General features: G+C 41.8%; 1 protein-coding gene across 7 annotated transcripts in view; it reads right to left on the bottom strand.

Moving 5' to 3' along the window:
* LOC102069926 (sodium channel protein type 5 subunit alpha) overlaps nucleotides 1–26,431 on the bottom strand; it is a 218,491-nt gene that overhangs the window by 170,649 nt on the left and 21,411 nt on the right. For all 7 annotated transcript variants that reach the window (XM_074547507.1, XM_074547323.1, XM_074547581.1 and 4 more), the window contains exons 2-3: nucleotides 5,504–5,822; nucleotides 3,727–3,844 (exon numbers count right to left, since the gene is read on the bottom strand). In XM_074547507.1, coding sequence (XP_074403608.1) covers nucleotides 3,727–3,844; nucleotides 5,504–5,770 — 385 coding nt within the window. In that variant the 5' untranslated portion in view covers nucleotides 5,771–5,822. The remainder of the gene's footprint in view (nucleotides 1–3,726; nucleotides 3,845–5,503; nucleotides 5,823–26,431) is intronic.

Raw genomic sequence — 26,431 nt, 5'->3', positions numbered from 1 at the left:
TCCTCTATTGGTAATTAGGGTCACTGGTTTGATCTCTATATGCCTGTTTCCTTGTGATACAAACTGAATCTAACAGGTTTCCCAAATGCTTTCTTACAGGCAGGTGTCATCATCTCCTTATTCAAGCACCAAAGAGAACAAACCAGAGAACACAGGTTGAAAACATAAGGGTCAGCTCTGGGACAAGAAACACACTACAAATTCAATCTGCGTTTCATCATCAAACTGAAAACTACAAAGAACATGAAAGAATGAAACATTTCAGCTGGTTATGCACCAAAATTAGTGGTCTGTGTTAAATTAGAAAGAAAAAACAGAAATCCCCACAGAATGAAAATTAGCATTCCTACCTGAAATCGAATGCAATTGTTTGCATTAGAAAAAGTCCATGATGATGATGATCTACTCAGAAAGGACAAAGCAAAGAAGATAAAACTGAGATAAGCTGTATTAGCAGCATTGTCCATTCCCTATCTTAGAACTGCTATTAAATCAAATTTTCCAAAGCCTACAAACTAAATATACTAAGCTACTCATCAGGATCCTTTCTGCAATAAATTAAGCCTATTATTTCCAATTTGAGGTTACAGAATAGCCTTTGCACAAACCGATTCTAAAAGTTATAAATTTTATCTCCTAGCACAAAGATATCGAGTCAAACACAGCACACTTCTATTCTAGACTTCATTATGATGGATAATTGTTAATTAGCAGACTGAATACTAGAGGCTCTTTAGGTGATCATTGCCAAATTACGCATAATATGTGCAAGCAAAGGTTAGTCCCAATGAATAGAATGTATAATTGGTGCTTCACACGATCTCATTTTGCCTTATGGAAAGTGTGCAAAATAGGATGGGAGGAAAGCTGCAAGCAGAAAATAAGGACAGTGATTGGAAATTCTGTAAGAAGATTATTTTTCTTTTTCTGATGCACCAAAATCCATGATTCTAGCACCAAGGAAGGTCATTTTTACCAAAACTCCAGCCTGGATGAGTCGTAAAGTGAGAATAACTAGCTATAAAACCTAGAAAAACTAGAAATTAGAATTGCTACAGATTTTATACAGACTAGAAAACTGCTTGGAGAAACCAAGGACACCACAGAATGGTCCTTGGCTTGTAGGCAAGAAGGGGAGGAGTCTTAAAAACACAGGGCATCAAGGAAATGTTACCAGTAATTTAGTCTCATTAAAAGGTGGAGATAGTTAATAAAGATGTTAATAATAGCTAATAATGATGCAGAAGACAGAAAATGTTCATCCCATTGGGGATAAAATCCTCCATGTCCTCTGGGACAGGAATGGAGTAGGGCCACATTCTGGGCTGCCATGTGGGCCTGGACCATCCATGAGGCCTTATAGACCCTGAATAAGAGGAGAAATACCTAGAAGGGGTTTAAAGACACATTATTAGTTGTTATAAACATTACTAGGAGGCTGTGGGAGTTTTTCCCCTTGGAATGGTGTATTTTCAAAGACTCTATTGCTCAGTTTTGGCTGGATGAGCAGTGAACACACAGCATCTATCCTGCCAGACATCTCAGAGGAAGAACTCCACATACAGCCACTTAACCAGGAACTGTGACCCCCACAGCTTCTTTATGGGGTGATTTTACTCTGCCCTCTCTATTCTGTTCCACTGCTGGCCTTCATGGTGCACTCAATGGCTGGGAATTGAAATATGGCATCCACTAAAGAAGCTGCTACAGATATTTACGTGACAGGGCAGCATTTACTAATGCTCCTTTTAGGCTTTTGCCCTGGGGAAAATAAAGATTGCTTGATTACAGTCACGCAAGAGGATAGCTCTGGGTCCCAGGTCCATGTCTGGGATATTATCTGCTTCAGTACCTGCGGGTTTGGGCTCCTTTCTGCCTGGGATATTGACTGCCTGCTCAGCCACTTGGCCTTTGTATTTCAGGTTGATATAAAAGGTCTTTATTGACAGAAAACAAATCAGTGCCTAATGCAGGATCTTCCTTGTCTCACTGGGACTGGAGTTTTTGCCTGTGCCTAAAGACTGAGCTGTTGAATCTCTCAAAATTTTCAACACAAGGTGATAATTTCTCTCTTTCTGGAGCTAAACTCATGTTTGCATTGAGACCTGCCACCCCCAAAATCTTACACTCCTTATCTGACCATATTCCTTTCCTGACAAATATTTTAAATGCTCTCCTCTGTGGTCTTTATCCTTGGAAGTAATGTGATAAGGATTTCTTAATTATTTATCCTCTGTTCAACTGCTACCAATGGCACGTAGCTCCTGTGCTACACACTCCTGTGAGTTCTTGGCTTCACCAAACAATGTAGAAAAAAAGGGAGGAGAAGACAGAACAAGCTCCAAAACTGAAGGCAATACTCTCAATTTGTTTCTAAGCAGCTCAATTTTCAGATTCTTACTTTAGCCACACCTGGGTAAATGCATTGACCCTGATTAACTTCAGCAAGGCTGTGCTGAGGGAACTGTGCCTAAAAAACCTGGTGGGGCTCTGGGTATGCAGCAGCATGCATTGTGTGCACACAAAATCTGATCCACCAGCTCATCTCTCTGCAGAATTCTACAGTGTATTCTTAGTAACCATAATAATATCTTGTCTGATAACACATATTCATTTTTGCATAGAATTATTTCAATCAGAAGCTTCACCTGTTTTTCCTTTTGATAGAATATCTATAGTATCATAGTATCACCTTTTGTTTTTTTCCTCCTCCCTGTATGGAGTGGGAATCTAATTTATTTCCCTATTTGTTTTCCCTGAAATTTGATAATTAACCAATCTTTTTAAGATGCTACCTATTTAGTATTCATTTATTCTCTGTGGTGGACATGAGCATTGCAGATGAGGGACTTCCATCACTAAAACATCACAGAATGATCAGAGCAGCATGTGAAGTCTTTGAATTATCACTGCCTGGTCTCCCATGTGCACCCCAGAGAAAGCAGCCAAGTCATGAAAAAAGGTGTGTTTTTAGTAATGTTCACACAAAGCTGAACATTTGGGTCAGTTTGGCCTTCCAGAGAGATGTGACTATGTCAGAATATAATGCTTTTGGGGTTGTGTGAAAAAAACAAGCCAAAACCAACTACTGCAGCCTGTCTTGCATGACTTTAGAACCAGAGCTACAGGAAATCAGGCATTGCCCTTCCATTGAAAAGTCCAGCAGGACAGCCTGTGCCTTTTTTCTTTTTTGGATAACATATCCAAATAAACAAACTAGAAAAGAATTCACAAAACAATTTTTGAAATATTCTGTTTCAGGAGAAAAAAAAATCAGATCTGAAGCAGTTCAGAATTAAATTTTGTCTCCAGACAGTGTCACAGTGTTTTACCTCGGGGAGGGATTGCTGAAGGGCTTTGGTAGCAAAGCTCTCCATCAGTGCAGATTTCCCCTGGTTGCCTTCCTTTCTGAGGTACTACACCCACTTTCCCTTCAGTAAATATGATCAGTCCCTTCCCATCTTTTAATTCTGAGTAAACTCACCAGACTCTCCAGTGCAGTTCACATTCTCTGATGCCAGCAGTGTGATACAGTCATTTTTATAGCTCACATAACAATATAAAATGAAACAAACCAAAAATCCGAGCGCATTTCTGCTTGTGCAGGCAAATTCAGCCAGAAGATTTAAAACAGCTTAATGAAATAAAATGGTTTCTGACTTCCATCCATCTGTGTTTAAAACCCATATAAAATACATGAGGAGGAAAATCAACAGAAAGGATATGAATGTACCAAAATTTTAATTGCTGCTCTTCTGATTGGATGGAAAGGACTAAGTATGTACAAGGCAGGAGTGGCACTAAATCGAAAGATTGTCTTCCCTTTGTTCAGTACTATAAATGTCTGGAAAACAAAACAGAAAATGAGAACATTCAGTATTTGCATTTATGCTCAGCTTTTCAAGCCCACATCCCATTGGGAAATTCCTGCCAGCATCCCATAGTTTTCCCCCCTCCCAAGACCTCCCAAATCCTTCTCACTTGGTGAAAAGTTTTGTCCAAGGCCTTCCCTACAGAACTGACTGTCCTTTTTTAATATCCCAAGTATTTTTTTTCTTTCTTCAACCCTTAGTGGGTCCTGTGTCATCACCTCCACCATGGGGCTGGGAATAGAGCAGAATCACCTTCAAAAATAAAAAATTACCTGGAGACTGAAATGTAGGGGAAGAAATTATGTGATGCTCTTCTTCCCAGGTGCTCCAGATCCCACTATGTTGTACTTTGAACACTTTATTGCCCTCAATTTTGTCTAACCAAGCAAAAAGTTGTAGGAGGCACAGTTCCACACCAGGATCTGGCACTGAAGCACTCACATTGTGGTCAGATGAATATGGCCAGAGAAAAACAATTCTCTGAATTATCTTAAACCAAAAACAAAAGTGAATTGATGCTGACCCAATTTGCAGAGCTCTGAAGATGCCCCACCAGGCATAGAGGAACTAATATTCTCTCAGAGACAGAACTGAGATGCCCAATATATAAAATCTAAGCAATTCACACACCTTGAGTCTAAAAACTTCATGGTACTAAAATTGCAAATCCATATCCTGTTGCTTATGCCCAGGGATAGCAGGCAAATTAAAAGGTAAATTAATTCTGGCCCTTCCAGGGAAGTAATCTGTTTGTCTTTATCCATTTAACTTTTGTTCTGTAGCTCTAACACCTATCTCTACACTGTTTTAATAGAAGCACCATTATGGTCACATTAATTCATTGTTTACAGGAAATAGCACAGCCCAAAATCAGGAACAGCAGTACCTGAAAACACTGGAAGCTGTCTAAAAAAACAAAGGGCTTCCAAGCTTTATTTTGTCCTCTGTTTTGTGAAATGCTTGGAAAGGGGAATGATCTGTAGTAAGCAACCAGCCCAGCTCTGCTGTCAACAGCCTTTTGACAGAAGCTGTTTGCACTGCTGTGGCTTTGGTCCAGCCTGCACGTGATCCCTCATCAGGTGATGCTCGCTTTGGGACAAAGTTCACCATTCTGCAAAGTGCCAGCACTGCACATGCTGCTCACACCTCCCTCCTGCTCTGTTTTGGTCATCTCAAATGGAGTTTTGCTCTTCCTCAGCAGGAGCAGAGCTGCTGCTCTCCAGGAACGGTTGTGGAGGTGCCTCCTGCTCTTGTGCAGAGTGCTCGCACAAGGCTCAAGTCACCCAGAAGCCCTTAACATTAAGGGGCTTAAGTGATAAACAACAGACCTGTGAAGCCACAGCTCATGCAGAAGGCAAGATAGGGCAGATATCTGGCTTAAATTAACTCAGCCGCTGCTCTGCTCATTTCAGATATTGTATATTCATTCTCAGGGTTATCTGAAAACACACAAGTTTAAATTATGCTTTTTATCCCTCTCTGCCCTCCTGCTTAGATGTTTTCTGGGAACCCTGCTCAAGCTAACATTCTGATCCCTAATCTGGGAAAGGATTATTTTTACTTTTTGTAGAAAGATAACAAGCAGAGCACCCAAAGCAGAGGTCATGCTTTAGCTTTGGGCTGGCGCTCACCTTGCGATCACTGTAGAAAGGGTCGATGTCCTCCAAGGGCTCCCCAATGAGCTCTGGAGAAACAGTCCCATAGATATCAGGCAACTTCTTGCAAGCTTGCAAGTCAAACTGAGGCTGAGGCTTCTCTTCCTCGCCCAGCTGCTCTCTGTATTCCTGCTTGGCATTCCTGGCCAGCTTCTCTGCAATTCGCTTCTCGATGGCAGCCAAGGACTCGGGCGTGAACCGGTGGAAGCTGTTAGTACCCGGTGGTAACAAGAAGTCAGCCATCTTTTCATCCTGCTTTGTCTTTACTGGTCTTTACTCCTAGTAATGGAAACAGCTGGAATTTAAAAAGTTATCAGAAGTTAGTGGCGCGAGGAAAGCGAGAAGAACAAAGCCAGCAGAATGGAAAAAACCCCCACCAAACTCAACCCCCAAGTAACTCATTATATATTATCAGGAAGCTCTTCATCTGTTTTTATGTGGTTAATAGAACATCAAGGAAAACAAAAATGACTGAAATTGTAATTTCAATAAGAAATCACAGATGATCAAATCTAAACAGACTTTATAGATAGACTGTGGAATATTCTTCAGTTCTTCAGTCATTTGGGATCCTAAATCCAAACTAAGAAGTAACTTAGATTCACACAAGCTTAAGTTTCATTGAAAGCCACAGAGATTCAGATTCCTAACTCATTTTTGAAAATGCAGCTCTGGGAGTGGATGAACAATGTTCCTAAGATGACTGCAAGGCAGATCTAAATCAGCCGATGTCTGGCCACATGATGCAAAATCTAAAAATGCCCCAGCTGTTCTTTTCCAAATTTAAAGAGGGAAGGGTCAAGTTTAGATTTTTAAATCCCATAGAAAGAAAAACTTCATAATCTCTGTCTTAGGCTTCTGTAACATAATTTTAATTTTCCTTTGGGATAGGAAATAACATCTTCAAGATATCTCCTCAGGACTTTTGAGCATTTTCTTTTCCTCCACACCCTGAAATCTGAAGGATGATGGAAGCTCAAATGTGCCTGGAAGAGCTCTGGGATCTTCATGAAAGCACACCAGGCTTCCAAGATGCTGAACAGCCACTGCTGCCAGCTTGTCATATCTGAACACCAGGCTCCTTTAATCCAAGATCAATTTGAATATCCTGGAGTTGGACTCGATGATCCTTGTGCTTTCCAGCTCAGGATATTCTTTTATTCTATGATTCTAACCCAAACCTGTAAAGCTTGATCACCTTGTCCTGATGGTACTTCAATGTTAACACTTCCATTCTCTGCTTGAATGAAAACAAGTACGAATTTTCCCATCTCTTCAACTTACATGAATAAAACCAAGCGTGAAAAGCACAGCTGAACAAAAAGCCTTCTTGTATCTGCACTAAACAACACGGATAGCTGTGAAAATTAATGTAAAACTACAGTTTGAAAAAGGATGAAGCTTATCCCTGTTCTAACAGCCTGCACAAATCCATCCAAGTTCACTGAAGCCGCATTTTGCAATTTAGAGGCATATTTTTCCAGCGAGAGAAGCCCTCACTCCACAACAATTAAAACTCATTTCACAGGAGAAACACAGACCTTGTATTTTTGCTACCACCAGGCCATTGATACTACATCAGAACACACCCTGGTGACAAACAAAATAATAGATTTTGAGGTGGGCTACCCTCTTTCATTCAGCAACGTGTGCAGGATCCCACTCTTTGTTCAGGCACAATGTTTGTTTTCTGCTTTCGGATGGAATTTGTCTATTTACAATGGATAGTTCCAGATAGTTTGCGTCTATTAGGCTCTGTGATGACAGCATTTTTGTTAGCAAACAAGACTCTAACTGGACTCTGCATGACAAATAGCATATTTATTGACTCAATTTCTCTGAGTAAAGGATGCTTTCAAATAACTACTGTCTCTCCTATTCTGACTTCATTTTAAAATGAATTCATTAAATTGTCATTGATCACAGTCTATCACACAGGAATGATTTACTGAAACTTGTACATTATGCTCTGAATTACAGTTGGTTTGAGCAAGCAGGGCTAAAATGAATTATCCTTCCTGGAGTTTGGGGTATTCTGAGATTCTTCTTTTGTTAGATTTATTTTCCTTTTTCCTTTCCCCTCTCCCCTCCATGCCATTTATTTTATCCCCTTCCTCCTGAAAAACAGGAAATTAGAAGCTTTCCCACAAATTGCGTTTCCTACACCCAACGCTTTGTGACTCAGTAAATAGAATTTCACTTTCTATAAATGACATCAATACAGGTGGCCAGAGAATTCTCTGAGATTTTTTTTGTCCTTTCCATTTTTGTTTCTCGATAATGAAACCTGCCTCAGTGCTGAAAGGGGACAACAAAAGCCAGTGGCTGATCAGGACTGCTGGAAGGGCAGGGAGGAGGTCTCCAAAATGGAGATGAGAACGTTGTAGGCTGATAGTTGAGGTCCAGATGATCATGAGCTCTGTCAAGGCAGTGGATGGGGAATGATTGTTTGCTGTTTTAATAATATGAGACAGGAAAAACTTCTAATGAAATCACAGAGCTGTGACAAAGGATCCATAAATGATTTTAAACATAAGTTTCTGACTCAGGAATCTGTGTGCAAGAAAGAAAAGCTACTTATGCTGGTCCTACTTTAACACTCTTCCCAGTCTAAGGAAACCTAAATGTGTGCTTTATCCACACAGTCTCAGACTTCCTTAAAGACTTCCAGGAGAAGCCATTCTGGCAACAGAACTACTCAATTTTATTCCTCAAAAGAGAAACAAACGGGTAGGGGATGGTGAGTGAGATAAAATAGCCCAAAAAACCTAATCGGCATCAGAAGTTTTAATTATTTTTTCTAAAGGGAATTATTTTTGCTTAAAGCTCTCTCTCATTAGAAAACTGAATCAAATTCAAACTGGTCAAATCCAGATCTTTTCAGTTTTATCTACAATTTCCAGAAAGGTAGCTGTTTAAAAAGAACTGGAAAATCCTACACAAACTTCATTAGCATTTTTTCTAGTCTACTATTTAATTTTTCTTTTTTAAAAAGTATGTTTCAGCACCCTTACAACTGAAAATTGGTGACATGTCTTGTCTTCATATTGTATATAAGCTGAAGTTCCACATTTTAATATATATAGATATTTAGCACAATTCTTTTTCAATTTCATATGCTTTCAGGAAATGGACAAGATAATTTCATGGGTCCTTTCTATGTCTAATTTCTTTTAATCTGTGAATTGCAAACATTTCTACAAATAGCCAGGGTTAGCCCAGATGTTTCTTAAAAGGGTAAGAAAGCACCACAAGTTAAAAAGGGAAATCATCAATGACTGAATCAAAGGGCTGGAATGCCATTTCTTAAGAGATAATAGCTGTTGTGACTCACGTGTTTACAATATGAGCCTGGATTTTTCCATTCCTCACAGGCATATTTTTGAAGTACAAGGCTTCAAACACATTGTTTCTGTGATATCACCAGGCACAGAATGAAAATTTCCCTTTTGCTTGGTCAGTTAGCATCGGCTGTTGCTGATAAAATGCACTGGTTATGTAAACAAAACGTGCATATGAAAATAAAGCCCCAAGAAGAATTCTTTCTTTGGTGTGGCCAGAAGTGAGAGCAGACAAATCAGGCATTTATTTAGAAAGATAAATGCTATTTTCCATTGCAGTTTTAACCTTAGTGCCATGGGCTTCAGCCACTCCAGTTCAAGATATCTTTCAGGTTCTCAGAACATCACCTGTGTGCCCTGCAAGTCCCTCTCTTGTACCAAGGACTCATGAGCTTATATTTCAGGCCCTTGGCAATGGTAATAAAGGAACCAAACTGGAAGACCAAGGTTGTGAAAGTGTCTTTTACGGTCACGATCATTTTGAGTAGAATTGTCCTCATTTCTGATTTCCATGATGCCACTCAGGAAACTACTGCAGACCACAGGCTGGAGAGAGGGATGTTTGCATTGCAGTTCTGCTAGTCCAAACTCTTACAAAACACTAATCCCAGCCCTAAATTCTCCTTTTGTTGAAGAAATGTTTGTGATTAAATAATGATTTTTGCATGCTAACTGCTGTGGTAACAAGAACAGTCATGTGGATGGGTTTTCTTTCTGTCAGAGACTACATGGAGCACAGTCATCTTTTCCCCCCACACGCTCCTTTTCCATATAATCTCTTTGGCATTTTTCTTTGACCTGCAGAGCACAGCAAAACATGAGAATAGTAGGCTAGGGAAATAAAGAATAGAGCAATGACACATCTAATTTAATGTCACTGGTCTAGATTAATAAATTCATATGCATAAATTTACATATAAACAAAAACACCTAATCAGATTTAAAAAGACAAGTTGATATGGGATGACATGGAAGTTTTATTCCAGCCATGAAGTAATGACTTCATGGAGAACTGTTTTTAATTCAAATCAAATAAAGAAGTTTTGCAAAAAGATGCAGAAACTAAAGGAGTCTAGGTGACTGAGACACACTTCATAATTTTACTGACAACAAACGAACAAACAAACAACCTTTTGAGACTTAATCCACTTATGTTTACACCACAGTTCACATTCCACAGTGAGGAGTTGTCATGGGAAATTCTCTTTTAACTGAAAAATTTCACTTGCTGTTAGCACACACTTTGAGGGCCTGTGTGCTCACATCAAGGCAGCCCTCAAAAATTTACACAGCACACTCGTTACTTCTGCTTAAGCTGATATTTGGTTTGTTTCTTTTTCCTCCAACAGGCATAATTTTTTCAAGACCACAAACAATGCTTGTTTTTGCAGCACATGTTCTTAACACACATAATCAGCCACATCTCCAGCTGGCATAAATCAGCACAGCTCTGCCCAGGCAAGTCACACCTGGGGAATTGATCTCTTAGGACCCAGAATATTTGGCTAGAAATGTTTCCTTTGAAAAGAGCACCTTCACACCAGAGCATGAACACCAGATAGTGTGTAATTGAGGTATTAAACTAGTGGCCTAGAAGGTAACCAGGCTTGCAGGGAGCTGGAAAACCCTGAGCTTTTTGCACCCTGTGAAGGCAATCTGCAAATGCTTGTCCAACCAGAAATATCTTGTTGGGTGAGCTCCAAGGTGGAGGTGCAAAAAGAGCTGCTGGAGAACCCAGTGCCTGGTGGGGACCAGGCAGGCTCCCATGGCTGGTCTGCAGGGGGAAACTGTGGTATTCCACAAAAATCTAATAGAAATGGCTGAAATGTTCAGCTCCTGGAGCTCTCCTGGGCAAAGCACAGTGTTGAAACTTGCCCAAGCTGACACAGGAGGAGATGTGAGCCAGAATTCCTCTTGCTGCCCATGTAAAAGGCCAGCCTGCAGGTTGAGATGACATTGCATAACACATTTCCCAAAACAAGCCCTCTTGCTCACCATCGATGCTGACCATAGGCAAAAATAAATATCTAAGATAACTCACTGCATTCAAATTGTTGGGAAAAACCAAACCAAAACAGCACAAAATGCCCAAAACAAAACTTCAGTCACAGACCCACAGGCCTTTTGTCATGACCAGCCCTGCCTAGGCAGTATCTTCTTTCAAATCCAGTTTAATGGGTTTTGCTGGCTGCTCGCTCATCAGAATCATGGCATTCTGACATTGCCAATGACTTACTGAAAAAATAAAGTCTGCAGAAAGCCAACATGTGCTAAAGGAAATGAATTCAGAATATTTCATCCTGATATTGGAAGGGTATTTGGGAACGATAAATTTTTTTGCCAAGAATTAAATGCTGGCACTAAGTCTTCTCTTATGATAAAATAAATATTTTTAGTGAGCTAAAAATATTCTGCTTTCTTTGCAGGTGTCTTTATTTCAAATTACTCTGCAACCAAATGACATAAATAAGCAAGAGGGAAACAGCACATTATAGTTACCAAAGCAGATCTCTATATTTTGCTGAGAATTATAATCCTTTGCACCCAATAGGTTTTCATGTCTATTTTAACTAACTAGAAATTGGCCTCAGAGTTATTTTACTATAAACTACACAGAAAGATTTCTCCTTTGCTACTCTGAACCAACAGAGCTTGGAAAGAGCTACCAAGAAAGAGGGATGCTTTCAGCTCAGGATGAAGTCAGTAGCTTTTGAACAAGAAATTAGAAATCTGCAAGGAAACTCCATGTTGTGCCAAACATAATACACAGTGCTCACACCACTAGGTGCTTTGAATGCTCACATGAATAAAATATATCAAATCTGGTCCATTTTATTCACAGAGTGTTTTGTAAAGACATAAAGACGGATAAAGGAAGCTGTAAAACAGCTATTAAAATATATTCTGGTGCCATTATGGGATGGTTATGCCAGAGAGAGAAGGCAGCTTTAGGCTAGACAGCAAAATCTTGGCTGCATGCTTCTAGGGAAGAAGGAGCCACGTCTGGAGAGCTGATGTATTACCACAGTTACAGGTAAGGCTTTCCTGATCCCTCCCATCTAAGTTATGGAGACACATTTCATCAGCAGAAAACAGACAGACTCATAAAAGCCAATCATCAGAACTGACATGTTTACATTAAGAGAGATGGATGAAACTCTGTAAGCAAAGCCAGGGCCTCTTTCACAATGGAAGCACTGTATTAAGAGACAAACATGACATAACAACTAAACTTCATTTTTAATAGTGAATAGAGCCATTTAGGTTTTCCTTCTTTTAAGGGACAGCAACAAAAAGAGGCTGAGGATGAAGAGTGAAGAAAAAATTGGATGTGAAAGGCTTGGGGAGACAGACCCAAATATATATTTTATATATATATATATATAGGAGGATGGTCCCCCCCCTGCATTTGGCTGATATGAGGTGAAACAGTGGGTCCTGCCAGTCTGCAATAGCACTTTGCTCCAAAACCAATTCCTTCATTAAACTCCACTCTATCCATACGCTTCCAACATACCCAGCTTCCCATCCTTCTCTACCTCTATCCTTTTCCTATGCCTCAGCCAAGAAAATTCTCTCCTCCTCCCACCTGCTTTATTCCAGGCAAACATAACCTTTCACAAACCCGTCCTTGCCCACAGCAATAACTCTCAAGTGACATTCACACCGGTTCTGTGAGATTTTGTCACTACTACTTTATTCTCTTCTTTGTTCCATGCAAAGCATCTCTGTCTATGATGGTGGGTGACCCTGGACAAGGATGCAGGGTCTCTGTCTGTGGTTTTTCGATAATTTTTGCTCTTAATGGAGCCCCAGATACTGGCAAACATTTTCACTGCTTTGGTAACAAAATACAAAAGAGAAAAAAATAAAAAGGCACAGATTTAGAAGTGCACTGGCAAAATTATCTTTTCAGGTAATGGTGATGGAGACTCAGGAAGGATAGAGGAATCTATCAGGGAGTTGATGCTTGCTGGAATATATTGAAGATTTGATTCATTATTCATATTCATATACAGTGCACTGTAAATTTGGCAATACTATTTGGCTAAAGCTGGTGGCTCTCCTACTCTGATGGAAGAGATTTTAACCCCCTTCCTCCCCCCGAGAGACAGAAAGGGATTATTGCTGTCCAGAGGGGAGGGATATTCTGCCTGTTTGCGATTGAAAACCGCCTGGGTTTGTTTGCCAAGTTTGGGAATCAGAGTTAAGAGCTTACATGGGTTCTGGGGGTGCAATCCTCAGCTTGTGTCAGTCAAGGGGAATATTTTGTGTGGCGGCAACAGGAAGTGGGTCAGACCCCTGGCATTGGAGAGACTGAGTTATTTGTCTTCTGCTGTTCCTTTCAAAGAAGTTTACTTCAGCCACTCGGTGTAGCTCCATGGAAAAGATGCAATGGATGCTGGTGCTGACTGACAGTGATTTGATTTGAATTACATAATATTCTAAACCATTATGTAAATTAGTCTGACAGAAACATGGAGGCAGAGCAGCCAGGGATTTTTCATTGGGTTTTTTTTTTTGAAATATCTAGTAGCCTTTTAATGTTATCACCAAGATTGCCGCCTTCCAGCTACTACATTTTGCTGGTAGGTTAGCTGAATTAAACTTTATTTCTCCTGACACTAACTAAAACCCAAAGTGCATCTGAGCAAATGATGAGGAGCATTTAAAGAGTGGTAAATGTGGATGATTTTAGAGGTAGACGAGTGAGTCACATTACCAGGAGTGGTTTTGGCTATGTCCCACTGATGCCAATGAGACTCACGCTTCTGAGAACCCCGTGGCAACCCCAGGCACCCCTCCCATCCTCCCCTGTACAATTTCCTCATCTTTTCACATGGGAGGATTTTTCAGAGTAAATAACTCATTGCACAAACAATTCTATTCCAAAAGTCATGACATTTTCTGTTAATTAGCAATAATATAATCACCCAAACAAAACTGCTGGGGACATTGCATTTACTAGCAGACCACATCCAAACATGCATTTATGTGTCACCGGTGCATGCTCGAGTGGTTGGTAATTCTCAGCTGGGCCTGAGGCACAATGCACTGGAAGGATACAATAGAGGCCCAGTATTGCAAACCCTGCTGTGGCTCCTTGCTTAATTTAGCTTATGGGACCAAACAGTCAATGAGCAAACCAGAAAATAATACACCAAGTGGCCTGTGAAAGGGAAATATCTAATGACGGTATCAATGCTCGGTGTTTTCGAAATGGAAAATGCACTAGCTCCACATTTTGGGAACTTGCTTGCACTTTCTGTAAGAAAAAAAAAAAAAAAAAAAAAAAAGAAACAACCCAAAGAACATTATTCCTAAAAATAACTTTTTTCATTACTTGATTGATCCAGAAAGCCAACCATGTCCTGGGCTGCATCATGAGAAGTGTGACCAGCAAGTGGAAGAAGGTTCTCAGGTCTGAGATCACACCTGGAGTGCTGCATCCACATCTGGGACCCCAACACAGGAAAAGCTTGGACCTGTTGGAGCAGGTCCAAAGGAGGCCACAAAGATGGTCAGAGAGCTAAAGCACTTCTCTTATGGAGACAGGCTGCAATAGCTGGCTAAGAAAAGAGAAGTCTCCAGGGAGAATTGGCAGAACTTCCCAGTGCCTAAGCTGCACTCCAGCTCTCTTGGAGCAGCTTTTAGACAAGCACAGGTACAGGTAGAAGAAAGAGGATTGGATTTAAAGTGAAAATTAGTAGGTTTAGATTTGATATTAGGAGGAAATTCTTCCCTGTGAGGGTGGGAAGGCCCTGGCACAGGTTGCCCAGAGAAGCTGTGGACACCCCATCCCTAGAAGTGTACAAGCCCAGGTTGGACAGGATTTGAACAACCTGATTTAGTGGAAGTTGTCATGGCCCATGGCAAGGGGGTTGGAAAAAAAGTAATTCTTAAGGTCCCTTCCAAATCAGGCCATTCTGTGATGTGATTGTGTGATTACTAATAGCAGTGATAAACAGCAACTCCTCTGAGAGATCATCCAATATTTTGACCTAACCTCTTCCTATATGCATATAAATACTGGGGTTAAGAGATCCCAGATGACATTATATCTATGAGTTATCACCTACCCTAACAGAGTCCTAAAATGATACAAAATGTACTGCTTGAACATTCAGATTTTCTTTTTGCTTTTTCAATACAATTCCAACTAAAAATACAAATTTGAAAAGGCAATGGAAGATTTTGATCAGATCTGTTAATTTTTAATCTGCCATGTATGAGTCTAATGATTCAAGTATTGCCTGCTCCTCTCTACATCCATCTTTATCCATCCTAAAGTGTAGTTCCTAAACTTAGACAGGGTAAATAATGTATTCTAGATAATTTTGCCTAAAAATATATATATTGGACACACAACTCTTGTGAAATAGCCTCATATTCTCAGAATAGAATGAATCAACTAAAATGTAGCTTCTCTGATGGATTGGAATAGATTAGCCAAACCAAAGAAGCGCAGGATGTTACACATTCAGGGAGAAATAGGCACTGCTAGGGCATGAGTCATCTCTCTTGTTTTCAATGTCTACTTCAGAGAGATAACTATGCTTTAGACCCTTGCAAGGCTTCTGATGATTCAATTTGTTTATTGTGACGCCAAATTCTGGTTTGATATGTGCCTGTAGGTACCTGGGAACTCTGTGTCTACATTTGCCTGTTTGCTTCTCTCTGGCAGAGAAGGGACATCTGGACATAGAGATGTCCCCCCCCAAAATTCAGACCACTGTGGAATATGGTTCAAAGTGTGTGAGGTGTGGTACTTTCAATTCTGCCTTGACTTGTTTAAAAAATAGAGATCAGGCACCTCCAACCCCATGTTGGCAAAGGAATGGACCAAGATCTGTTCCATTCCAGTGTGTGGCAAACTCCAGCACTTCTACAAAAACTTTCCAGTGCACACAATTACTTTGGAACATAATATAGATCTTCAATTTTAACAAATGAGATACATTTAATTAGTCAATGACAACCACATTGTTCTCAGAATTGGGGTCACACAGGTTATCCTGATAATCTCAGACTCACCACAGACTCACAAATCTAGAAAATATTTAATGCCTTACATTGTGTTTCTACAAATTAACAGGGTGTTTGAGGTCTGGATTGCACAGTTACATGGGCAGAAGTAGTTTTGAGGTAATATTTTTAAAAGTAGAGTGAAATGTGGGCTAGTGGCACCCATGACTCCTGGGGGATCACAACAAAACAATCCAAAATAGAGCTGAAAGTGCACATCTGTCCTAGCTCCAGCCACTTTCCTATTCCTGTCCTGGGCTTGTCTTGCAGATTTTAACAAAGCAAATCATGATTTTAAAGAGAAAACAAGTGGGATGGCATTGTTCCTCTCTCCCACATAAATGTTTAGCCTGGCTCCAAAATACTCTTCCCTATCTCTACTTTCTTTCCAAAATTATTCCCAAAACTTCTAGCTCCAGAAGAGCTGTCTTAGACCCCAGCTCTCTCCAGCCTATCTCTACTGTCAGACAAAGGAGAGAGCAATGAAGCGGAAAAAGAAAAAAAGCAAATTTGGATGGCTGTCGGGTTTTTGCGGCTGTTTGAAGGGTCTGGAAAGGCCCGGAGTGGCCTTGGGGCAGCCCGCATATCGAAGGACAAGAAGAGGCTTCAGTTCTTCTTTCGGTTTTTATGTTTATTAAATGTTTATCTAAAAGATGTTCTTTCAGCCCGACAGAGGTCTGCTCAGCAGTCAGCCATGAGCACACTGTGCCGCCCTCCGTACAGCCACCTATCTTTATACCCATGGTTACATGTACAATATTTATCATTTTTCCCCAATACCATTTGTTCTTATTACCCAGTGCACTTTCAGTAATAACCAATCCAAAAGTGCCACCATCACCAAAGAAGATGGAGGAGAAGAAGAAGAAGAAGAAGAAGGACAGGACACACCCCAATTCCTCCATCTTACTTCTCTAAACCCCCCTGTACATAAATCCTAAACCCTGTGTCTCACTCTCTAATTAACTAATCCCTTCGCCATTCACCCCGGTGAAGTCCTCTTTTCTTCATACAGGTGTCGTCTCCCGTGTAGGGTCAAAGTCCTGCCACCAGACACTTCTGGCAACATTCCAGGACTCCCGAGCCCCCCAAGGGTGGTCTCGGTGGCTCGGCATCTCAGGACTCAGATCCTGAGATCCCACAGATGGCATTTCACAGATTCCCCTTGTCCCTGTCTCGAGGATAAACTTCACACTCTCCAAGGGCCAATTAACCATCTTTTGTGTATTAGATTGCTTAACAGCCATCTATGGTGTGTTAATCCAGTCTGAGGAGGATGGAGGTAGAGAGCAGCTTGGTGGGCACCTGGCAGCCAGACAAGGTTAATCCACACCATCCTTTATGGAAATTGTGCCTCTCCCTTTTCTCCAAGCCACTGAGCTGCAAAGAAGTTGAAGGATGTCCTGGAAGACACGCTCACAGCAGAGCAGATTGAAGCTTTGCACTGCAGCCTTGGCCTTCAGCATGGCTTAGAATCACAGAATCATTTAGGCTGGAAGAGACCCCTAAGGTCCTTGAGTTCTGACTTCTGCCTCACCTTTTTGTCCCCTGAAGGGATGTTGCTGGCAAAGGGAGCTGTGCAAAACACCATCACAGAGCTCCCAGGAGAGCCTGCAAGCCAGCCCTGAGGCCCAAGCAAGAAGAACATCAAGCCTGAAAGATCGGACCATTAAAAGCATTGCTGATCCTCTCAATTCTTACAATTTGTGATTCTCCCAGATGAATCGAAATTAAATTGAATGCTCACATTAACAAAGTAATGGGAAATCCCAGTCCACATGCTTCACATTTAGCCTCACAGTGGTGAAAAAATAGAGTTCTGCTGATTTATCTTAACTCCTTTCTCGTTACATGCCCAAAGTGCCTGGCTTACTTGTATCTGTTATTTAGGTATTGCCTGGATAGGACAGACATCACTGTCTCTGTTTTACCCAATGCACACAGAATGATCCCAGATCTGATGGTTTCAGAGTTCTCTGCTTCTGGTGGCTCAGATGGAGAGCAGAGACACAGACCCTGCTCTTCCAGACTTTCTGACATGACTGGCGAGGCCATCAGCACCAACCAGCGCAAATCTCACATTTAATCTCACACAATCTGGGTTCAACTTCACACAACTCCCTCCAAACCCGAGGCCAGGGCTGCTCACCGCACCAACCCTGCTTGTTCTCACACCCCCATCTTCATTTAGAGGTCCTGGCTTAAACTGCTACAAACAAAATACAAAAGTTTTACCGTGCATGTCTGAAAATAGAATTGCAATCATCTATGCTTCCGTTACTTTAAAACTAAATTTATCAAGAGATTATTCTTCCATGAGGTTTAGCACATAAGATGTCTTATGTTTTAAAGTTCAGTCATTTCACAGTTATTTATGAGCAGAAAATCTTATGGATTAACTTTATAAAGAAGCACAGTGAGTTTGGGGATCAGAACTCCTTTTGGTGTAAAGAATCCCAATAACTCTGCAGTCCATCAAGACAGTTTTCAGCTATTTTTGTAATATTGTTTGTTGTGTTCACAGATAATGTGCAGCTGAGCACCAAGAAGGTGAAATACAAAAGGTTATAGTTTAATGTCAAAAAAATCTTCCAAGTAACAAATAAGAGCCTGAATAAGGAGAGAGAAAAAAGCCATATAATCCTCTGGGGGTTTTTATTTGTTTAGTTTCTGCATTAGACAGTTCTTTGAGTGCAATTGATTTTGTAGTTTCCTCTGTAGTTTCCAATTAATCATCCTCCCTCTTTGTGAGGATGTTTTACACAAAAACAGGAGACAGGAAAACATTTCAAAATAGGAAAATGTGCTTATAAAACCACAGCACTGGTATGGATCTGCAGAAGTGCAGGTTCTGTATGAAACCACCCTTTGGAGGGGAAGGGGGAGCAGAATTGCCTGTCATGGGGAACAGCTGACTGCAAATTTCCTATTGAAACTCTATTTCTATGGAAAAATGCTTTTCCAATAGAGAAGCATTTAAGTAAAGAGCATCTACTTTGAGTTACAAATTTCTTTCTGCAACAAAGAAGCCTCCAAACTGAAAAGGGAACAGATTTATCAGAGAAAATCACCATTTTTCAGAGGGGGGAAAAAACCACTTTCTCTCCAAGAATGATGGGAAACAGGCCAAAAATCACCCTAATCACATCTCACTGCTAGTTCTCCCACTGGCTTGACATTCCTGTGTTTGTGTTTTTAAAAATATGAAAAAAATTTGAGAATTTTATATGGTCATCTTAATCCAAATATAAAAATAAATTTTAAAATTACTTGCTTTTGACCAAACACATTATATTTTTTTAAATTACAAAGCAAAAAAAAAAAAAAAAATGACAGTACCTATTGAAAGCCAGGAAAACATGCTTTTCTTCTAGAAATCATCCTTACAGCCTCATCCAAACATGAAACTTTTGATTGAGGACAAGGATCTCTTGGAGCTTTGAATGAGTAACAACGAGATTATTACAAAAATAAATAAAAGATGAGCAAGCTGCCACTTAAGCTATGGATTTCCCACTGCAACAGCTTCAAAACTTTCTTGAAACACAACAAATTAATAAAAAAAAAGAGGGGAGGCAGACGATATGGCTCTGTCTAACTGATGGCATGAAAACATCAAGCACTTTGATTCAGATGAATAAATAATGACGGCGTGTTATCCAGGAAACAGCGCAATGCCAAGTCTGTTTGATCTCAGACCAACTGTTGGGTAAAAGTATTCTGAAATGCTCTCCTGGGCACATGGGCCAGCTGCATCTCAGCTCTGGGACTTTGGTTATTTCAATGGGGGTCTTATTAAGAGAAGGAATTTTGTCCTAGAAGAAATTTTATACCGTGTCACCTTCCTGAGGGGAAACTCCAGCATTACTCTGCTTATTCAGGGGCTGTGAGAGTGGGGATTCCAAGCATCCTCTCTGATTGCTCTCCTGCATCCTAAATTGAGATGCAAGCAATGGGAAAAAAAGAAATGAGGGATGCTTGTGTATATTGTGCCTTGCATTTCAGGGCTGCCCCAGAAAAGCCTGGAAATCATCCTCCCTGCAGGTTCCAAAGCATTCACCAAGGGTTGTGAAGCCCCAGGAGCATCTGCTCTCCCTCATCACCGCACAGCAAGGAGCACTGCCCTCATTCCATGGCTGGGAGCACGTGCCAGCCTGATTTAGGTGAGCAGGGGTGCTGAACACTCAGTGCACAGGGTGTAGAGAACAAGACTGGAGAGGGACTGGTCTCTTCAGAACTTCTGCAGCCTTCTCTTAAAGTATCCATGTGGCTGAGACAGCATGTGGTACAAGGAAATGCTGTAGATGAACAAGCTAGAAACTGTCCCCTGACTGCAGCTGCCCTATAATTTGTTGTGTTTCAAATTGTGCTTCCAAGCCTCAGTGCAACCCCTAAATGTCTGAGAGATTATTTAATTGCAGTCCACTTCAGACAGCAGAAAGTGCTGCCTTCTCCCAGGTCAGTCTGACACCACTGACTGAGAGTCCATCATCTCTCACATTAGCCCCAAAACTCCATACCCAGCTCTTTCAAAGGAAAAGTTATCTCCCTGTCCTTTTCAAGACATCTAAAAACCCTCTAAGTTTACAAACACGCACTGCTCAGGCAGGTGCTCCTGGACTTGTTCACCTTTTTTCAGTATAGTCACTCCTTCCATTAAAAACTCTACTGGAATGTGGTTCCTCCCCTAACAAACAGAGCTTTGGGACCCTGAGAGCTCAGCTGAGAAAAAAAAAATCCCAAGCACTGAAGCAGGAAGTGTAAAGACATCTGAAAAATGCTCCAAAGCTTCAGCTTCCAATAAACATATGAACTATAGCAACTGCCAAGAATTATGACTGCATGACATTACAACCAGCTCCTTGCTCTTATTAAAAAGTGAGCCCGGGCATCCGATGGGCAGATGGGCAGCACCACACAATCTGCTCTCATCCACCATCTGAGCTTTAATGGATGCTCAGAGGTTACCACAAAGCAAAAGTTTTCATCTTCAGGAAACACATGAGCTCTACAAACAGCTTGATGCTAGGATTTGGTGGTGTGTGTAGACTGAAGTGAGGGAATTTGGAATTTCAGATGATTTTTATTGTATGGTCTGGAATGTGATGTCTTTCAATCTTCCTGCTACAGGGAATATAATGGGTCCTGATTGCTAGTTTTAAATAGAGGAAGGTAATTTGCACATTTTTTGCAAGCGAAAGTTAATAGTCTTGGAAAATGTTAAACTGATGAACTTCTTTTTTTTCCTGATGATATTGCGAAATGGCAAAGTGAGATCCTTGTAAGCACAGCAATATCACCAGGATACTCCATGCAAATCTTGAGAGATCACCTCTAGCAAGATGAGAATTATTTTATATTCATAGTCCCTGATTTTACATAATTCCAGCTTTCTCAGCTGGGATTGGGTACAGGATTGTTGAGATCTTTGTGTGACCCCACCAACAGCCCTTGTTCTCAGTGCTCATAGATAATAACAAAGAGATGATGTTTTGGAGACTGTGAGCATTAAGCTGATGTTAGTCAATCAAAAACTCTTTGCAATATTAGCTGCAGCCCTGAGCCATAAGAAGAATATCCTGTGTCTTTTCAACTCTATTTCTGACTATACATCCTCAAATTCCCAAAGCTATACCTGATCTAAGGTGGGACAGATGGGCAGAAGGATGTGGACAGGAAGGAAAAGAAACACCATGAGCCTTGCTGTGCTGTGGGGTCTAAAATAAAGATGCAGCACCAGCATTCAATTTGCATTCCCCTAATTTCCCCTCTGGAAATGTACTTCAGTCGTGTTGGCTCTTACCCTGAGTAGTGCTGCTATGAGCCTTTGTTGGGACTGCTCAGATTTTCCCCCTGCTTTTATAGATGCTGTTCCTTGCTGTGCTTCTTAGCAGAAAGAGAGAAGCATAATTTATTAGGAGGGATGGTATTTTGATCTGTGACCATCAATAAGTCTGTAGCCTTCAGATCAAACACCATTATCAAGACATCCATTGAACTGGAAACAGCATTAGAGAGGAGACAGCTAACTCAGCAATAATCAAGATTTTTATTTTTTTCTTGCAGTATCTGAATATTTCGGATAGCACCAAACCTCTGGCAATTCCAGGCAAACCCATACTGATTTATTAAGAGGGGCACACAGGTAAGTGAGTTGTGACACTGCACTACAAGCATTACACGCCAGGCTGATAGAATAATCATTTCTAAGGTCCAATATTTTCATGTCAAGATCCTGAAAACTGTGAAAAAATCATCTAGTCACAAAAGTGTCTTGCACTACCAGCATCAGAATTTAGACAAGGTACAACATATATTTAGAGACCAGCCCACTGTGCTGAACAAGCCCAGTAACAGTCCGGTAAAACTTTCCAGTATAACTTGCTTCTCTGCCTGACCACAAGCTGGTTAACCCCAGTTAAATCTTTTAAATTTTTAAAATTTAAATTTTAACCAGCATCTAAAGCCTTCTAAACCTGGAGCTCAGACTGCAGTTGTGCTGGTCAGCTGTAAGAACAGCATCCTCATCACTGCTCCGCACAAAGAAATTGCAGGTCTGGCTCTTTCCGCTTTCTTAATATTTATGCATCTGGTCTGGCAGCATCCATCATCAGGGTAGCCTTAGCTGGTGCCCCAGAGGGATGAAATAATGGCAATTTCCAAATGAGCCACAAGATGAACGGGAATGAGGAGGGAGGGAGGGAGCTGCTATCAGGAGTCTGTCAGGGTTAGGTTATGTCAGGCAGTACCTCTTGAATAAACCACCACAAATGAGCAGCACAGGAAAACAACGGGTGTGAGCTTGTTCCAGCAGGGGGTTGGGGTGGGAGAAGCACTTGGCAGAGCCTTGAACTGGATAAACATTGCCAAGGGATCAGGGCCTGAGTAAAGGCATTCTTTTTAAGGGACCTTGCAATCTTCAGGTGTAGGGAGTGAGCCTGGAGAACAGAGCATGCACCCACATCTCCCATAACCAGCACAGGCAGGGGCAGAAAGTCTCTCTCCTCAGCCTCTGGAGAGCAAGTCACCAAAAGGCAGCAGCTCTGAGTCCCCATGAGCAGAGGGAATGCCAGGTTTTAGCTGGGACGCTGCTCTTTGTCACAGAGCTGCAGGGGGACAGGGGGTTCCCCCAGCTGCACACCTGATGGAGCAGGGCAAGGGCAGCTTGGTGACAGAAAATGGCCCTGTTTAACACAGAGCTTTGTTTCACACACCACATAAATTCCCTCCTCCCAAACTCCTCCAAGGAGGAACTTGGCTGAAGTTCTGCTGCATCGTCAGAGGCTTTAGATTAACACAGACAACAAAGTAAATTACTAATCCCGAGGACTAGGCAGGGTATCACGCATTCCTTCACCATGTTAAGTGCCCAGCTGAGGGGGAAGGGCAAGGAAGGATTTCCAAAGCTCTGCACAAACATTTTGAGCCTCTAAATTGAAGCCCAGCCCCAAAAATTCCTGTTGCTATTTTTTGTTCTTTGACAGTAGCATCAGATGAAATTATTTTGCACCGGACAAGCATGCTGTGGATTGACAAAAGGCAGAAAAGTGGGAGGTTATTTACCTCTTCCACCAGTGAGATGAAGGCATCCCATCTTCCCAAAGCTTTTTCCCTGCAGCCCATCATCCCCTGCCTCCCCATATATAAAGGGCAGCTGAGCTGGGATGGGACACACTCAGAAGGTCTGAAAGCCCAAACAGCACCAGGTGAAACCTTTTCCTTGGCAGGTGTAAACTCAATCTGGTGTCCATCACCTCAAGCCACCCCTTCACCCACCACCTCACCCAGATTCCTCCGAATAAGAGTTCACAGCACTGATCCTGAGCCATCAAAGCTTGAGAATGCGCAGAAAATACCAGAACCCCAGCCCTGCTGGTGCAGGGGACAGGCCAGTCTCTCCAGGCTGTCAGCTGGAGGTCATTCCCCATCCTGCTCTTCAAAGCCACCTCGTGGGCCCCAGCAATGCTTTGAAGGACATCCCAGGACAACAGGGGTGTCACAGGAAGGGAGGGAGGAACATTACAGCCCAGCTGCCTCCTGGTTTGAGTATGGGGGTGGCAGTTTCACTGACAGCTATTCCTTTTATTTCTGGATTTCTGTGTCTGTTTGAAGAGCTGTACCAGCTGTGCTACATAACCAGGAACACAGAAAATTGGGCCAGAAATGCCGTGATAACCAGAATCCCAAATCCTACCTTCATACCAACCATCCTAACTTCATTCAAATATTTTCTTCACATTTCAAGATCCATCTCCAGGAACGTACCTATCTTCACCTTGAAATTAAATTCCAAGTCTTAATACCTGCACAGGCTTTAAGTCTTTTTCTTCTTGCAACAGATGCTGAATATTTTTCCAGCCCTCTTCTTTCAGGTGAAAGGGTCCATCAAATCCAACCCCTTCCCAGCACTCCTCTGGGATCATGGGATCACAATCAGCTGAGTTTGCTCTGAGATGTGCACAGGGATCAAAGGGTGATCAGCTTTGCTGTGCATGCAGAGTGGCATCCTCCCCCCCAGAGCCCAAACACCTTGTGGGCTTCCCCACCCCCCAAGGTCTGCAACCACTGCCAGATTCTAGGCTGCAAAATGTTGTCCATTGTGAAAGGTGCCAGTCAAGGGTGTATTTGAGGCTGAGATAGGCACAGCCTATTTTACCCACTCAAATAAAATATTTCCACATTCACACCTTGACTGAGAAGAAGCAGCAAAATCTTCATCATCTACTCAAGGATAAAAAAATTACTTGGTTAATCTCAGAGCCCCTCAACAAACAGGGACAAATCCATGGGGCTTGTCTCCTGGTAGTTCAGTCCTGTTTTGGACAGGGGGGTCTCAGATGTGGGTAACTCCAAGCCACTTCTCATACCCACCAGACTTCAGCTGCTGAGACAGAGGACTTGGTGGGAGGGTTCATATCAGTGGGCTGATGGCATTCAGTATTGCAGGTGTAATGCAAATAAACAGTGAGAGAAAAGGAGAGCACCATTTCTTTTTATGCTGCACCAATCCTCTGTAAATATTCAGAGCTTTTAGTATTAACTACCCCAGACAGTGAAAAAAGCCAGGATGAAGAGAGGACATCACAGGAGTCCTTGCACTAGTTTTTTTTTTTCCCTTTTTAGCCTAGTTTCCTGAGGAAAAAAGGCTTATCTGATCATGCTGTCTGTCTTTTAATCCCCTCTAATAACTTTTGAATCCATTGGCCAATTTCAACCACACTTGAGACAGATGTAGGTATTTCAGACATACTAAATTCATATATAGAAATTGAGAACTAAGTAATATAAATCAGTGGGAGTTTGTGCCTTCTCTGCAGTGTACCTCCAACCCCTTATCCATTCTGAGAGCTGGAAGCCAGCATGTCCATAGTTTAGGGATACAAAGGAATCTTCAAAAGCCATTGCACACGCTGCTATTTAGCCCCACAAGTGGTCAGGAAAAAACCATGGGCTTGGAAGAGTGAGTTAAAGGTAAATTAAGTAGACCCATAGGAAATCACATTGAATTAGTTTTGCCACTCTCAAAGCAATGGCAGCTTTATTTTTCCTGTTTAAGGAAAATACCCTCAGAAAAGCAGAATCAGTGTGTCTGTGAAGGTATTAATATTGTGGCAGCCTCTCTCATCCTTTTCTGCCTTGAAAGAGTAAAGTCTAAAACTTAGCTCCTGAAGGAAGAGGAGGAAACCACCACTGATAAGATGAATCAATCCCTTAAAGCAGGGCCATGCAGAATAACAAGACCATGAAAGCCACTCAGCTCTGCTTTGGGTTCAGGGGCAATAACTTCCTGCAAAGCTTCTGTCCAGGGCAGTAAAGCAGCACTGAAACACTCCCACAGGAGCCTGATGGTTGGGCTGAAACTCTGCTCTCCTGAGAGCAGCATATGGTGCACGAGAGCTGCAGGAGCAGCCCCTGAATTTACACACACTTTTAGTTTCATTTCTCTGCCTACACACTGAGGATCTGCAGCTAGAAACAGGACCTGGGTGTCTCGCCAGGTTTTGTGCATGCAGACACGATATGATGGGAGCAAGCTTTAAGCCAGGAGCAGAAATATGCTCCCAAACTCTTGTGCCCTTGCCACAATTGGTGCACGAGAGCTGCAGAAGCAGCCTCTGAATTTACACACACTTTTAACTTTATTTCCCTGCCTACACACTGAGGATCTGCAGCTAGAAACAGGACCTTGGTGACTCACCAGGAGGTTTTGTGCATGCAGGCACGATATGATGAGAGCAAGCTTTAAGCCAGGAGCAGAAATATGCTCCCAAACTCTTGTGCCCCTGCCACAATTGGATGCAGGCAAGCACGGGACTAACAGAACTTTTTCCCACATGGCAAGCTCAACATGTTTCAAAGCTTACACACACACTCCAAAAAAAAAAAAAAAAAATCTAGCTCAGCTGCTCTATATCATGAGAAATGGCTGATGTGCCCAGCACACTGGCAGACTGCCTGGCTACCAGCTGTGGTCTGACTCCTAACCCTGCTAAAAACAGAGGTCTGCCAGTGGACACAGTGCCACAGGAGCTTCAGA

The sequence above is a fragment of the Zonotrichia albicollis genome, chromosome 1 (genome assembly GCF_047830755.1).
Source record: "Zonotrichia albicollis isolate bZonAlb1 chromosome 1, bZonAlb1.hap1, whole genome shotgun sequence".
NCBI lineage: Eukaryota > Metazoa > Chordata > Aves > Passeriformes > Passerellidae > Zonotrichia > Zonotrichia albicollis.
This window is presented reverse-complemented; position numbering and strand designations above follow the sequence as displayed.